Consider the following 16088-nt stretch of genomic DNA (forward strand, 5'->3'; position numbering starts at 1 on the left):
AATAGCTAAATTGTGGAACCAACCTAGATGCCCTTCATTAGATGAATGGATAAAGAAAATGTGGTATATATACATAATGGAATATTATTCAGAATTAAAAGAGAATAAAATCATGGCATTTGCAGGTAAATGGATGAAGCTGAGACTATAATGCTAAGTGAAATTAGCCAATCCCAAAAAACCAAATGCCAAATGATTTCTCAGATTTAAGGATGCTAATCCATAATATGCTGTGGGGGGAAAGGGGAGATGGGAGGATTAAGTGAACTCTAGATAGGGCAAAGGGGAAGGAGGGGAAGGGAGAGAGCATGAGGTTAGGAGAGATGGTGAAATGAGATGTACATCATTACCCTAAGTACATATATGAAGACACGAATGGTGTGATACTACATTGTGTCCAATCAGAGATATGAAAAATTGTGCTCTATATATGTAATATGAATTATAATACATTCTTCTGTCATATATAACAAATTAAAATAAAAAATAAAGAAATAATGGATTTCATAAACACTAAAAATATATAATTAAGCATACTTGTCTACTAGCAATGTGAAAAGATATTCTTTAGACAAAAAATGTATTATATCAAACTGAAATTTGGACCTACACAAAGAAATTATGAATGCTGAAAGTGGAATAAGTGAATAAAATTGGGGGAAGAAAAACAAAATAAAGCATGCTGTCCATCTAAAATTACAAAAAGAATTTTTTTAAAAAAAGATCATCTGGCTGCTAGTGGCAGAAAAGGAGACACTACATTACCCAGTATGCTTATTTTTCCATAGACCAGGCTGTGTATTTTTGGGGAAAAAAATCAATCTGATTTTAACTGTAGACAATTATCCAGACTCAACTTTGCTAATTTGAACTAAGGAATCTGCCAAGTACAAAAGATAAAAATAAAATCCATGGTGTGCACTATACTGAATGTTTATCTCAAGAATTTTACCGTGTATTTTTTCCAAGTAATGGTACAGATTCAAAGTGGCAGGAAGCAAAAACAGAGAGAAATTGTAGATTTAAACATTTAAACAAAACAATATATTACCTGAAGTATTCCTGGGCATCTTAAGCAATAAAAACATTTCTTCAAACAGCTCTTGAACATCATTTTCCAGCTTCAAAAAAGATTTTATGACTTGTGATAAAAATCTGAGTTCATCAAAGGAAAGGAAAATGTTTCTTCCTGTCCGTGGGCATTCAGGTGTAACTGTATGAAGAGAAGATCAATACTGTTAAACATTTTGTTTGTTTTCTCAGTAAATATTAGAACAATCTATATGGCATTATAAACCATCCAAACTAACAAGACACTCCATAAGTGAAACAAATTTGTTCATTAAGAAAACACAGAAAATCTCTTAGGAAAGTCCTTTTTCTTGGAAGTTGGACATAAATATTCTGCTTGATGCAGATATGGCAATTAATTAATTAGGTTCATTCTTAGAGTTATAAATAGGGATGTGATTTGTTGTTCTGAAATCTTATACAATCTTATGTTTTTAAAGTCTAGCACAACTTGAATATAATCATGCAGAAACATCAGACAAACTCAAATTGAGGGACATTCTACGAAATAGCAGATACGTTCTTTTGGAGTGTAGGGTCAGGAAACAAAAAGACTATGAAATATTCTAGTCTAAATAAGCCTAAAAAGATATGAAAACTAAATTCAATACATGATCAACATTTTAGTTTGCAGTAAATGACATTATTGGGGTTATTTGGTGAATTTTGAGCAAATCTATAATCCAATGCTATTATTGCATGACTGTTAATATTCTGATTTAACCAACTGTACTATTATGAAAGAGAATACTCTTTAATAACCTTGGTAACTTACTCTCACTTCAGAAAAAAAAGTTTTGAGAAGAGAAAAGAAATGTAGAATTGTGATAAACTGCAAAATATTAACATTTGATAAATATGAATATGAAAGAAATTTTGGAATTCTTCATATTATTCTGGCAACTTCTTTTGTAAGTCTGAAATTAAAATAAAAGCTTTAAAAAAAGACCAGATGAGGATATATCACTCTTCAAGATCTTATACATGTTATTTCTATATCATTAAAAAGAAATAAACTAATTCAGCAAGAGAATATAGACTATATAGTTCATGAAATCATGTTTAAAAATAACACTTGTCTAAATAATTGTGGTATCTCTTGCTTGCCTAAGAACAATATAACTAAAAATAAATGAAGATTGATTTTTCTTTTTATAATTATGTTACTAGTCAAGTCTTACTACCACTTTATTATTATAGAGAACACCTTATACTCTAAGAGTTTGGAAACAGTTCATTTATTACATCCCTCAAGATAAATTTGTTTTCATTTTAGGTTGACATCATCACATGACACTTTTGATCATGTTCTCAGGGATTTAAAGAATCCCTTATTAATGCCACTTCTTTTTTAAAATATTTTTTAGTTGTTGATGGACCCTTATTTATTTATTTACATGTGGTGCTGAGAATTGAACCCAGTGCTTCACATATACAGGTAAGTGCTCTACCACTGAGCTACAACTCCAGTCCCTTAAAGCTGTTTCTTAAAATATATATTTAAGGATTATCTTGAGGAAAAATTATAAATTGGAAAAATCTGTAAACGCTTATGAAGTAATCATTAAGTGTTTTTGAAGAGAAAATATTAAAGAATGCTCTTCAGAAATTATGTAGGAGTCAGTCTGGTGGTTACAAATCAAAAAACAAAAAAGATTACTTTCCTCACATGGATTTAGAAGTTTCCAGAAATATTTTATAGATAATATTTTATAGATAATCCACTTCACTTCAGTCAATCTTTAAAATATTGGCATCAAACTTATAGTCATATTATGGTCTTTCACAGAGAACAAAAAAAATGTCATGATGTCTTTGCATGTACATGAGAAAGATATCTACTAACTTCAACTGTGGAATTTAGTTTTGTTCTTAAAAAATACAAAAAAAAATTTTTTTGAAATCTACAAATACCTACAAAAACTCCATTTCATCTCTACATTGACCTCAGTCCCATATACATTAAAACCTACCTCTAAATAGCCCTAATTACATTTAGCATTCTTTAAGAATTCCAGAGTTCAGAAGATATACAAGGAGCATACATAACTAAAATTTTGCCAGACATATCATGTGTCAAAAAAGAAAAAGAAAAACATACATAAATCATGTTCTATTTAGTCATTGCTTGATTTGCATTTGGCTAATTTGATTTCTTTTAATCTTTAATCATGGAAATAAGAGGCTAGTTTAACCTTCTAAATTGTAAAGTTCCTTTTGAATTTAATATATTTTTGAAACAAATTTTCAAAGATGTTAAGAATCTTTCCCAATCAGGAAAGGCCATTCAATGGTGTGAACAAAAATTAACCATATTTAACAAGGCTTTATTTGGTTGAATTCTAAATTGGAATAATTATAAATATTTACAGCATAAGCAAAGAAACACCCCAAGAAAAATCTTTAACAGTCAAAACACTACAACCTGGGGTCTGAGGATATAACTCAGTTGGTTGAGTGCTTGCCTTACATGCAGAAAGCCCTGGGTTCAATCCCTGGCACCACAAAAAACAAACAAACAAACAAACAAAGCACTTGTTTAAAATTATGTAGGAATTAAGGATTCTACATGAAGAGGTGTTATGTTTATGATCCAGAGTTAGACCTTATTTCAGACAAATCACAATATTGAAAAGCAAATCCATTTTAATTCAACAAATCTTTAAAACTTAATAATGAAAGAGGACAGAATAATATGTATGACCTAAATCTAATCATTTTTGTCCCAAAGAAGCAATGATTATGGTGGAGCCCCATTAATTAGTAGTCCTTATTTCCTATCATTATTAGCTCAGTGTTCTCCCAAGAGTATTGTGAGGGTTCTTAATTTATGGGGAAAATACTTCTGTGATAAATTCATTTTGTGAAAGGCCAATTAAAGCAAAATTAAACACAAAGGATGGAATTGCATTTCCCAAACTTATTTGACTTATTTCCCTCACTGTTATCTCACAGGACTAGTGTCCTAATCATCACACTTAGTTCATGATTTCTATGTACGGAAACATATCTAGTTTTCTGTCCCTGAGATTCTTCACTGCTAGCTAAATTAGGAAAGGATTTCTCCCAGCAGAAATTTCCTTTCTTTAAAGTAATCTCTTTTCCTTTTCTTTGAATATGATTTCTGTTTGTTCCTCTCCTCCAGATCACCTCTCCAGAAAACTTCATCTGGATATAATCAATTGATCCAGAGAGCCTCTTTCTTCATCTATGTCAATCTGATCTTTATTTATTCATTCATTAAATTATTTATTTAAATAACTATGGAACTGCTTTGCTTTCAAGAAGACTTGGACATACATGTTTATACACACAATCTTTGGCCTGCCACCAATGATTGCTATAAACTATCTGAAATAATGACTGACGACTATTGATTATTGTATAATGAGCTCTAATTTTTTTTTAGTTGTAGATGAACACCTTTATTTTATTTATTTTTATATGATGCTGAGGATTGAACCTAGTGCCTCACGTGTACTAGGCAAGAACTCTACTACTGAGCTATAACCCCAGATCTCTGATTCTTAGGAAATATAAATTTCACCTAAATCTTAATAATATTATAAAGAAAAAATTTCCATTTTAGGGCAAGACTTCCTTTAGTTTACCATCAACTAGCAATAAGTAAGTCTATGTAAATAATAACTAAATAATTTTTTTCTTCCATAAGTTTAATTTAAAATTTTCTAAAATGCAGTCCAAATTTCTCTGCCTTCCTAGTTTTCAGATTATTTAGAGAACATTTTAAATTTTACTTCACAACAGGCTTATGATGAAAGTTACTTCTATGTTGCATACAGAGACTAATGTTTGTTCCTCTGTTAAAGGGTATTTTCAAACTGATAACCATTTGAAAAATGTTATATGATCAAATAAGCTTGGGAAATCCTACATACTACATTGTATTAAGGTGGTTCATAATGCAAATTAGCATATTAAAGTTTCTGTTTGCTTCTATAATAAAGTAAAAAAAAATAGAACAATGTTTCTCAAATTTTCCACCCATGAACCCCAGTTTCCCAACACACCTATTCATTTGTGAGATTTTCTTAAAAACAATTGTTCAGATGATCACTGTGCAACCTGAGTATTTATATCTGTTTTTCTTTTCATTTTTAGACTTTCCCATGTGGATTCTTGAGGCTGGTTGTGTGACTCATTTTACTAGTATTCTCTTTCACTTGTAAACTGCTGCTCCTAATATCATCATGGTGTTTTTTGCAGACCCTTTAAAGAAATTAATGAAAAGTCTCCTAAATCCACTTATTGGAAAATCTCCATGTAGGCACAGTTTGAGGGCTAAAACCTAACTTTCTAAAAATCCACCAATGCTCTCAAAGGACAGTAAAGTCCAGGATCTCCTGGATTACTAAAAACGCAAATCCTAGGATCACCTCCAGATCTCATGAATCAGCATCTCTGTGCAATCAGCCCCACAAATATTCCTTTTAAGTTAACTTCCCAAGTGAGTTTTTTTGCACACTAAAATTTGAGACTACTGCCTGAGGGGGTCCATGAGCTCTAGTTACAATACTTTTGGTTAAAAATCACCCATTAGGCATCAGAAAATCTGGATTCGGATATTAGAAAGTCAACCAAAAAGGTACTAGTGTGTAAAACACCCCCCAGGCCTTTATATGCTTTATTTTGAGACAGGGTCTCCCTAAGTTGCCCAGGCTGGCCTCAAATTTGGGAAGAAATATGGATAATCTGTAGGAAATTTTAAAGAGCACATTGTATAGACTTTCCCTAGGCAAAAGAAAAACTGCTATTAGGGGAAAAAAAAAAAAGACTAAAGACTAGTTGAAGTTCATTTGTCACAAACATAAAATGATTTCCATAATGTCAAAGACTAAGCCCAGTTTATTCAGTTTCAGCATCTCTGAACCAAGCATAATCTCTCATACAAAGTAGAACTGAAAAACGTCCAGTAAAAACACAAAACAAATGAAATTTCATAGGCCCTAGAAATAGCTAGGTTTTGCCCAAAATACGTATTTTATACCTAATTCCAAAATGTAATCTTCAAAACAACAAGTATTTATAGTGTGAGTTTGTAAATAAAGAAAATTTATAATACTCTATAAACAGTCTGTATAGTATTCTGTTTGACAAAATACATTCGACAATTACTTCTAAAATAGAAAATGTGTGCAAAAGAATATAAAAACAACGATGGACTAGGAAACAGAGCATATTAAAGCACATCCTTCTAAGGTATGATTTTTTTGTGTTCTTAAAAAATAAAATTATGCTTCAGGGGTAAAATTTCATCCTGAAAAAAAGGGAACAGATGTTCTCAGAATTTTTTTCTTTTTTTATTTGTTCTTTGTAGATACCCATGACAGTAAACATACATATATATGTATATATATAAATATATATATACATAAATAACATTTACCAAAAAAAGGTTCTCTTGCTCTCTCTCTTTCCACATACATATAGTTATATAAATAAATGTGCATATATTTATAAATGTGTATTTACAGATATCTGTATATATGTTTGTATACATAAATATCTATATGTTCATATAGATATATTGATGTATCATTCATAAAGAATACAGACTATATATTTAAAAGTGCCCAGGAACAGTGGCAACACTTGTAATCCCAGTGACTCAGGAGGCTGAGGAAAGAGAATCCTAAATTCAAGGTGAGCCTGGGCAACTAGTCAAGACCCTGTCCCAAAATAAAAATTATAAAGGACGTGAATAATAGCTCAGTGGTAGGGAGCCCCTGGGTTCAATCCCTAGTTCAGAAAAATAAAAGTGTTTTTCACCTCATGACTGATAGATAAATAATTAGTCCCATTCTCTTCTAGTAAAATTTAGGACACGGAAAATATATCCAGAGAAATATTAAGGCTTCTCATAATTGATCTGCAACAAAACAGCATTTGGAATGAATTTCAACCTCCAGCTAAATCAGACAAACCATAAGAATACAGGTAGTGGCTGAAAGCACACATATTATTTTCAAAAACCATTAGCAACAGAATTCTTGTTAATAATAGCATTAAGATACTGGAGAAAATGAGAAGCTACAAACAGATAATCTGAAGCTGGTGGATCAGTATAATAGGATAAAAGGTGCACATTTCAGTTTTCCCAAGAAAAATGAACATTAGCCACCCTGCTATTGACTGCAAATGGATCCATTTTCAGTGGGGAGGTAGTCTCAGTGCTATCTGACAAGCGATATAAAAAAGGTGACACACAAATGTCATTGAAGGTCTTATTACAGATGAAATTTATGACATAATCCAAATGGAATATATTTGTTCCAGTAAAGAAAACTTTTAGGGCTGGGGATGTGGCTCAAGTGGTAGCGCGCGCTCGCCTGGCATGCGCGGGGCACTGGGTTCGATCCTCAGCACCACATACACATAAAATAAAGATGTTGTGTCCACTGAAAACTAAAAAAAAAAATTAAAAAAAAAAAGAAAACTTTTAAACAGTCTTATAATATGAAGACAGCAGGGACTGAATAAGAGCAAGTAAGAAGTAGTTTTCCCAGCACCCAAGAGAACAGGTGAGCCCACTAAGCATATACCAGAGCCTAAAGAAGCCAAGGCCTCCCTGAGTGCCTGGTTCCATAGAGCCACAAACAGGGGAAGAGCAGAATGCAAACACTACAATGCTGAATTTGTAAAGAAGCTTCTTTGTCATGTAAGCCTAAAAAGTAACTGGAAAATCAGGTATTGCATCTGCCACATGCGCTGAGAAGAAATTGGAACTGTTTTTCTCTTTTTTCTCCAGCATTGTTTTTGTATCTTTTACTATTTTGCAAATTTATATGACTAGGAAGACAACTGAGGTAAAAGTAAGAAAAGAAATATTTCCACCTTAGTTTTCAGAATTGAATGTATTCCTTCTTCTCTCTTCTGAGGAGGCTTCCATATGTACCACCCACAATAGGGTAAAATTTAGAATGAGTGAATGAGGAGTGAGTGAATAAATGATTAAAAGAATAAAGTTTAAAATCTCTGAAGTTGAGTGAAAATGTAACCTGATCTAAGCTGACAGAAATTCAGAAACCCCACAGGTAAGTATCAGGAACCCTCTCCTAAATGGTCAGAGAGTAGAGAAACAATTACAATGTTGAGGAAGCTTAGCCTCATAAATGTTAATGAATCTGGATTTGAATTCAGGAATCACTTATCTTTTAGAAGCTGTAAGTTGGACCCCTCTGTCTCTCTCTTTCTCTCTTCCCATTTCTGCCCCCGCCACACACACCAAGTTTTATCATGTGAGGCACTATTTAGAATATAAGAGGTGACATATGGAGTGGCTAATACCTGAAATCTACAAGCCAGAAAGCTGGGTTCAAATGTGGGTACTACTGTCTACTACCTATGTGACCATACAAGTTACTTATTCTCTTATGTCTCAATAGTATATGAGGTTTAACTGAGTTAACACTTTAGAACAGTATCCCCTGGAGGTAGGAAGTGCTGTACAAATGTTAGATACTATTGCCATCCCCTCTGAGAAGCCTACCCTCAAATACCAGGCTGGGTTAGGGTCCTGTTCTCTATGCTCCTTTCTTTCACTTTGCACATATTTCATTTTAGCATTTAGTATGTCACATTATAATTTTTAGTTTGGGAATTGTCTACTAAAACTTTAAGTTCCTTTAGGTAGAGATCTTTTTTTCCCCATAATTATATTCCCATTACTCATCAGAGTGCCCACATGAATGATTTAAAAATGAAACATGTTTGGTGACTGTCAAGAGACAAAACCAATTGTTCTTAACTCATTTTCCTCCACCATAAACATACTTTAAAATAAAACTTGATTATTCCATCTAGTATAAATCTAATATTTATACAGTAATAAAATTCCATAATATCTCATTTTATTCATATCATTACTGTATACCCATATTGACTTCATATTAATACTATATGCCAATTTTATACAAATATGATTTCATATTATAGTATTGAAGGCCCTTTGGAGAGGGCTATACAACAAACATAGCTTTGCTTCACATACCAAGAGAAACTTACGTAGCTAGAAAGGTGGCGATAGAGTCACCTGAAGCTATCTTCTGTGTCAGTGAAAAGAAACTGCTTCTATTATTTCCTTAGATGGTTCCCAGGCCAACACTGGCTCCACTGGATGTCACCTAAACTTACTGTTAAATGATAAAATTCTCTCACACTCCATTTCATCTCCTCTGGCAAAAGAGGTCAGTATTACATTAGCAAGAGATTTGACTTAATGCTCATTTGCCAAGGGTATCATACTCTTGTTCCTCTCTTCTATTTTTTCTTTTTGACAAAGAACATGAGAGAGAATATCTGACTACTGAAATAGCCACTGTTGGTTGAGGATACTAATCAAAGAACAGGTTACATTTAAATCCAGCCAAAATCCAAAATGGTTCCCAGGACAGACTTCTGAATATTTTCTCAGCTGACTTTTGTTTTATGGTGGTTTAAATCCCAGTTGCAAATACTTGAATATGCTGACCCCTTTCAAGAAACATCTTCATGAAAGGTGTCTCTTAAGTACAATGAAATGGGTTCTAAATTTTAAGTACTTACATGATAATGGTATATTATTAATGAAATATCTTCCTAATATTCCTTTCTCAGTCCCAAACTTTGCTAGAGTGTGGTTAATTATATTTCTTATCATATATGTTACTTTCTCTTATCATGACTAAAAATTAACCTATAGAAAAAACCTTAAACCAAGTTAACAATTCATTTTTACTATAGCTTCAGGTTGTATCTGAAAATCAATATTTCATTTTTTAAAAGAATATGCCATGACAGAGAAATTACATTATCAGCTCTTAATATAACATGTTAAAATTAACTTTAAAAATTTAGCACAGGAATAAAAATAATGCCATCATCAAAAAGACAGATTTAAGTAAGATATCTGCTGAGTGTGCTTCCTAATATATTTTCTAATTGAATCATAACCTTTCAAGAGAGATTGAACACTTTTCTTCTCCTATACTAAAAAATAAAATATAAGATTCACTTTACACTCTTTTTTTAACACCAGGTAGAAAATTGTAATTCCTATGAATGTATGTTAACATTACAATGAAAAGAGATAGCCGTGGTGATAATAGCAATTTTTTGAACCCTCCTGGAAAGTTGTCCTCATAAGCTTATTATTCTATCAGAGCAGGGTGCAGGCCTTAGAGGTAGGGAAGACATTTCCCAGGTGTGATGGCCCTTTGTCTAGTAAATTTTATAGTTAGTCTTACCTTTTTAGCTGCCCTTCTCACCTAAGAAAAAGTTATGTAGTCATAAAGGTAAAGTCCTATTTCCTTCAAACTTCAAATACAACTTGGAGCACCTGGGAGGCAGAAACTATCTTTTATAATAATGTCTCTCTCAAAAGACATATGGTCTACAAAAAGCCCCTTTAAGCCTTTAAGTGGGTTTCACTTGCTAATTAAGAAAAAAAAAAGAAAGAAAGAAAGAAAGAAAAAGTGCCAGCAATGCAAGTAAATGACACCATGTAACAAGTGCCTCTAGTGGTGAGAAGAGGTATAGAGGGCAGTTTGAAAGCAAGAGTGGGGAGACTCACAGGGCCATGACTCAGAACAGTCACCATGGGGTCTGGCTGCCATGTTTGTCTAATAAGTTAACCTCTCCAACTATTTTAGTTCAGAAGAGAAGAAATACCAATAAGACATAAGATGCCAAGAGAAGTCTGTGAATAAGAAACTAAATGAAGAAAATACCAGGAGTTGATTGTCATCCTATTTTGATATTTTATATCAAAATTTTGATATATATATCAGTACTGGGCTCTGTTAGGTTTTTTTCTTCAAGGTAAAATTTTTTAACTGAAAAAGAACAAATAAAAAACACATGGAAAATTAAACAACCTTATTTTTTATTTTTAGTATATAATCAAATATTAGACTTACTTGATTTTATGTTACAATAGAAGCATAAAACCTCATTCAAGAAACACAAATACTTCAAAAGTAACTCATTGTCTTTTGCATAGAGTGTTTTTGGTGACTGGATTTTGATAAAGAAGAAAGGAAGAGTAGATGGAAAAGGAGGAAAAGAAAAAGGCAGTGAGAGGTGAGAAGAGAACAGGTCCTCTTAAATAGAGGTGAGTGTATTATATATAGCTCCTGGGATGAACTTGGCCTAGTGCTTATCTTGTTGAGTTCTATGAGCTCAACATAGTTTGAGTACTCCCCAATACCAAAAGAAAAAAAAAGCCAATGGGCGCTTCAGTGTACATTATCATTTATACAGATACCTTTCTTTCAAATATCAAGATCTAGCAATATTAGAAAATAATTATGTAATGCTTAGTAGGTATCCAATACTGTTATAAGTATTTTCCCACACATTCAGGCTAATTCTCTAAGCTCTGTGAAGAAAAACTAATGTTAGCATTTGCCTCTAAAGTATAAAAAGGTTAAATATCCTGTACAAGGTCACAAAGTTCATAAACAAAGTCCAGGACTTCAAGGAAATCTGGCTCCATACTCCACACTTTCAAAAAAACCACTACATTGGTGTCAATCAAATGTTCGCATGCATTAGAATTATCTATAGAGCTCTTAACACACAGATTGATTGACTGGCCCACCTCCAAAGTTTCTGATTCGGTGAGTCTGGGGTGGAGCCTGAGATTTTAGATTTCTAACTTGTTCTAGGTGCTGGTGCTGCTGAGTTGGAAACCACCCCTCTGAAAGCCACCTCTATTAGTTCCATGTTAATTTTTGGTATACCTACCTAGCTACCCTATTCTTAAGTTTTATGGATTTGCCTCAGTATAAACTCCTTTCAAAGGCTTGTTTAGTTCTTTGTTCAATTGTGTTAAACACTATATTCTTCTTTTAATAAATGGTCTTTCATTTTTGTGTAAGAATCATAGATGAGAAAGAACAAAACGTCACTTGCAAGATTAGAGTTATGGCTAATGCCATCATCAATTATTTATAGACTAGCTCCTAGGTACTACTCATAGTTCTCTTTCTTGTTTTCAGCAAGCAACAGAAACCTCTACTGCTGATACCCTCTGAAGTGAAAGGAAATCTTCTCTTTCTCTTAGCCTATGGAAAGTATACTCATGGCCAGACTCAAGTCCAAATCTTTAAGAAGTTTTTCTGGTTTGCTCTTCTTACTCCAAAATCCTCCTTCCTTGAATTCCTAATGCATTTGAAATCTTACACAAATAACTTGGTAATTTTTAATTGGGCTATCTATGCTTTTCCCCCTGTTTTATTTTTTTTGGGGGGTTAGTCTTTTTTACCTCCTAGATTTGAAGGTACCTAAAGACATTATTTTAATCATAATACTACATGTAATCTAAGCATCAAAGACTGGCTTTTAAGACATAATCAAAAAAAATCAGGTTTTAAATTCATTTCAAACTTCAGGAAAAAAAATTGCATTGGGGAAAGTGGTTTTCTCAAATGAAAAATTTTTAGTTACTCCAGCTGAGGTGGGGAGCAGAAAGTAGAACCAAACTATGGACTAAGGCATCCAGTAGAATAAACAGGCTTGAGTTAGAAGATGCGACAAGACCTGAGAAACAAAGCTCAGGTTTTCTTTCCAAGAAAACCCTCCATTCTAAATTCTCCACTTTAGAATTCATTTCAGAGCTCTTTTTCCTTGTGGTGTAGGAAAACACCAGAAAACAAATACTGTTTTTTTTTATCTCCTCCTACTTTTTGTTTCTCCAGATCCTGCCCACACTGTAACCCACAAGGCTTCATTACATCTTGATTACCCTGGACTGAAGTCAGAAGGGACCCCTACCTGGTAGAATCCTTTCCCCCCAGAACTCTGCAACTGCTTGTCTGCATAACTCCCAGTAGCTCTTCAAATATTTGTATTTTATTTCTTGATCTAGATAGGGAGGCAATGGTCTTTTTTTTTTAAATCCCCATTAATCTTAGCACACTATTTTAAAAATAGAATGGGATTTAATTAATAAGTTGATTAGTTGGCTGCCACTAAAGACTATTATACCTTCAGATTCTGATTTATTTTAAAAATATGGGTCAGTTAAAAAATATTCATTGAACTCCTGGTATGTGATAGGCAGTGAATTGGGTGCTGGAGAAAATAAATAACACTTGCCCTTGAGGTGCTTAGAGTCCATATGGGGAGACAGACTCCTAATTATATATTTTAATAGAATACACTAAAAGCCTTAAGATAGGCATATGGAGATGCTGTGGGAGCATGGATTAGGAGCTATGGTTTATGAAAGCTTCCTAGATGTGAACTGTCATAAAGGATCAATGGGAATTAGGCAAAGAACGGTAGGAAGAAAGTGAGAGGTGATGAACAAACCATCATCAGCAGGGCTTTTTCTCAGTTCAAGTTTTTAGTGGAGAGTGAAAAATACATGGTGGAGGGAGGCATGAGCTGAGGAGAAGGAAAGTGGTAGGTTATGGAGGCCAGCTTTCCAACATTGAGTTGCTGGGGCACGATGATGACTGATGAGGAGCCACTGGAGAGCTTTAAACAAAGGAAGAAAGTGTGCAGGCAGATGTCTTTGAGAAACACAAGAATAAGCATAGGGAATCTAATTAAAAACAAAACTATTTTAACAGCCCAAATTAGAGATGATAAAGACCTAAGTAAGGCCTTGATGGCATGAATGGAAAGGAGCAGAGAAATTTGGAAATATTTAGGGGTTGAAGCAAAATTAAGAATCGTGGTGATTCTTTCGATGGTAGGGAGGGTAAGCAGAAGGAGACAATAAAAGTTTGTGCCAAGTGATTATTAGTAGCAATAACTTAGTTTGGGGGGTGTGGGGAAGCAGAGATCAGCTGATGGTGAAAAGTTATGGGATATCTCTGTGGTGTTTGGAGGGCCTGTGGAAAATCCAAGGGAGCAAATGATCAGTTTTAGCTATAGAACTGTGGAAGTTCTGGGGCAAGAATCAGTTCTGAGCTAGATCTGGCAGTCACAGAGTCAGAGTCGCAACAAGCAAAGGAGATCTCTGGATACATTTCTTAGTTTTAACTTAGTTTTTATTTAATGATTACTGTTTATTTTATTTATTTGGTATCGGGGATTGAATGCAAAGGCACTTAACCACTGAGCCACATACATCTCCAGCCCTTTTTTATATTTTAGTTACAGACAGGGTCTCTCTGAGTTTCAGACCTTGCTAAGTTGCTGAGGTTGGCTTTGAACTTGAGGTGATCCTCCTGCCTCAGCCCCCCAAGCCACTGGGATTACAGGTGTGTGCCTTCATGCCCAGCTAGTATTTATTTTTAAATTGAAAAAAAATTCCATAAAACATCATACAAAGTACTTCAAAGATACAATGAAGTAGTCATTATGCAATTGGATTAAAAAAAAACACCAAATATTCAGTCTCATCATGTATTGGTGTATGGTAACACCACATTAGTATATGATGGCAAGTTACCTTGTCAATACTTCATATATATGTGTGTGTATATATATATAATGTATATTTCAATGTGTATGTATTTATGTGTATGTTTTAAATAAGGATAATGATACCACTTAGCTTGTGTCAGAACTATGATTAATATCTATATTAATGCTAAGACACTGTGAGGAAGGTTTTATAATTATTATTACCTCCACTTTCTAGATTAAAGGAGGGATGCTCATGGAAAAAAGGCAATCTATCCAAAGTCTCATAGCTGCTAAGTGGCAAAACTGGAAAGCAAAGTCAAGAGCTATAGGAAACTGAGAATTAAGTGCTCCTCTGTCACTGCCATCCTTTGCTCAGGCCTATTTTGTAGCAATGAGAGGATAGCTGGCAAGATAGCAATAACCTTGATGATCCAGAAGGAGGCAGGCGAGCACAGGGATTTTAATACTTAAGAAGCATAATTAATGACAATGTCTAAATGAATACATGCATTAATCTGGATAGTTGTGCTTCTAAATATTTGTAGTTAAGACTTACAAGATATATTTATTTTAGAGGACAGTTTGGAAAAAATACATTATACATATATACACCAATACTAATTTAGTTTACTGTCTGTCCCCGGAATATCACTTTTAAAGATACATAAGTGCACAAAGAAAAGAAACCGGGAAAATCCTAATTTCTATCATGGAGTTGGTTAAAATTATATAATCACACAGTACATAACTTTAGCCTATAAAAAGAATAATGCAGATCATTCTGTATGTATTAATACAAAAAGAGGCCCATGGTATAGTAAGTTACAACAAAATTGCAGAGAAATTTGTAGAATGTACATGCATAAGTGTGGAAGGGCACAAACCCAATTGTTAACAGGGATTACTTTAAGGGGCTAGGATTAAGGGTATGGAAAAGACAGAACACTTTTAATTTTATACATTTTGAATACATACACATACATCTGTGTAACAGTGGACAACAGTGGGAATATATTGATTTTGAGAAGAAAAAGTTATTTTTCTGAGTGAGTTAAAATGTAGTAAGATCTATTTAAATTTAGCCATATGCAAATAAATTGTGCCTGCCTCTATATTATGAACTAACATGATGTTGCTGTAAAGAATGTCAGAACTGACTGCAATGACATGGGGAAAGGTCATGAAGTATTAAGTGAAAAAATACATTCTAGAACAATATGTCAATTTTGATCAAACATTTTAAAATTATAAATGCATACATGAATTTTTAAATGTACAAAAGAAAATATTCAAAAAAGAAATATTCTAGAATATTCAACAAAATGTGAATAAGAGTGATGACCCTGGGGGTTAGGACTGGAAGGAGGAGAATATGAAGACTTTCTATGTATATTTAATGTCTTAATTATTATAACAAAAATTTATTACTTTAATAATTTCTTTAGAGTAATAAAAATATCCCTTGAAAAATGCAATTTTAGCAGTGGAATCACTTCGTTTTCACTTTATTTCAGATCTTAAATATCTGTCATCATGAAATCTACAAATGTGCCTGAGTCAGAATTTCAGATTTATGAAGTTTATGAAATTTGTAACAGCATAACTTTCATGTTTAACCATAAAGACTGTAAAGAAAGTAAAAATATTTTCATATA

At 33.2% G+C, this 16088-nt stretch overlaps 1 protein-coding gene across 4 annotated transcripts in view; it reads right to left on the bottom strand.

Annotated features, from left to right (window-relative positions):
* Kiaa0825 (KIAA0825 ortholog) overlaps positions 1 to 16088 on the bottom strand; it is a 372465-nt gene that overhangs the window by 282146 nt on the left and 74231 nt on the right. For all 4 annotated transcript variants that reach the window (XM_046428642.2, XM_058574629.1, XM_058574633.1 and 1 more), the window contains exon 5: positions 1052 to 1213. In XM_046428642.2, the coding sequence (XP_046284598.1) occupies positions 1052 to 1213 (162 nt within the window). The remainder of the gene's footprint in view (positions 1 to 1051; positions 1214 to 16088) is intronic.

The sequence above is a fragment of the Marmota monax genome, unplaced genomic scaffold (assembly GCF_021218885.2).
Source record: "Marmota monax isolate L192 unplaced genomic scaffold, Marmota_monax_Labrador192_F-V1.1 WCK01_AAM20220418_F8-fsc00018, whole genome shotgun sequence".
Lineage (NCBI taxonomy): Eukaryota > Metazoa > Chordata > Mammalia > Rodentia > Sciuridae > Marmota > Marmota monax.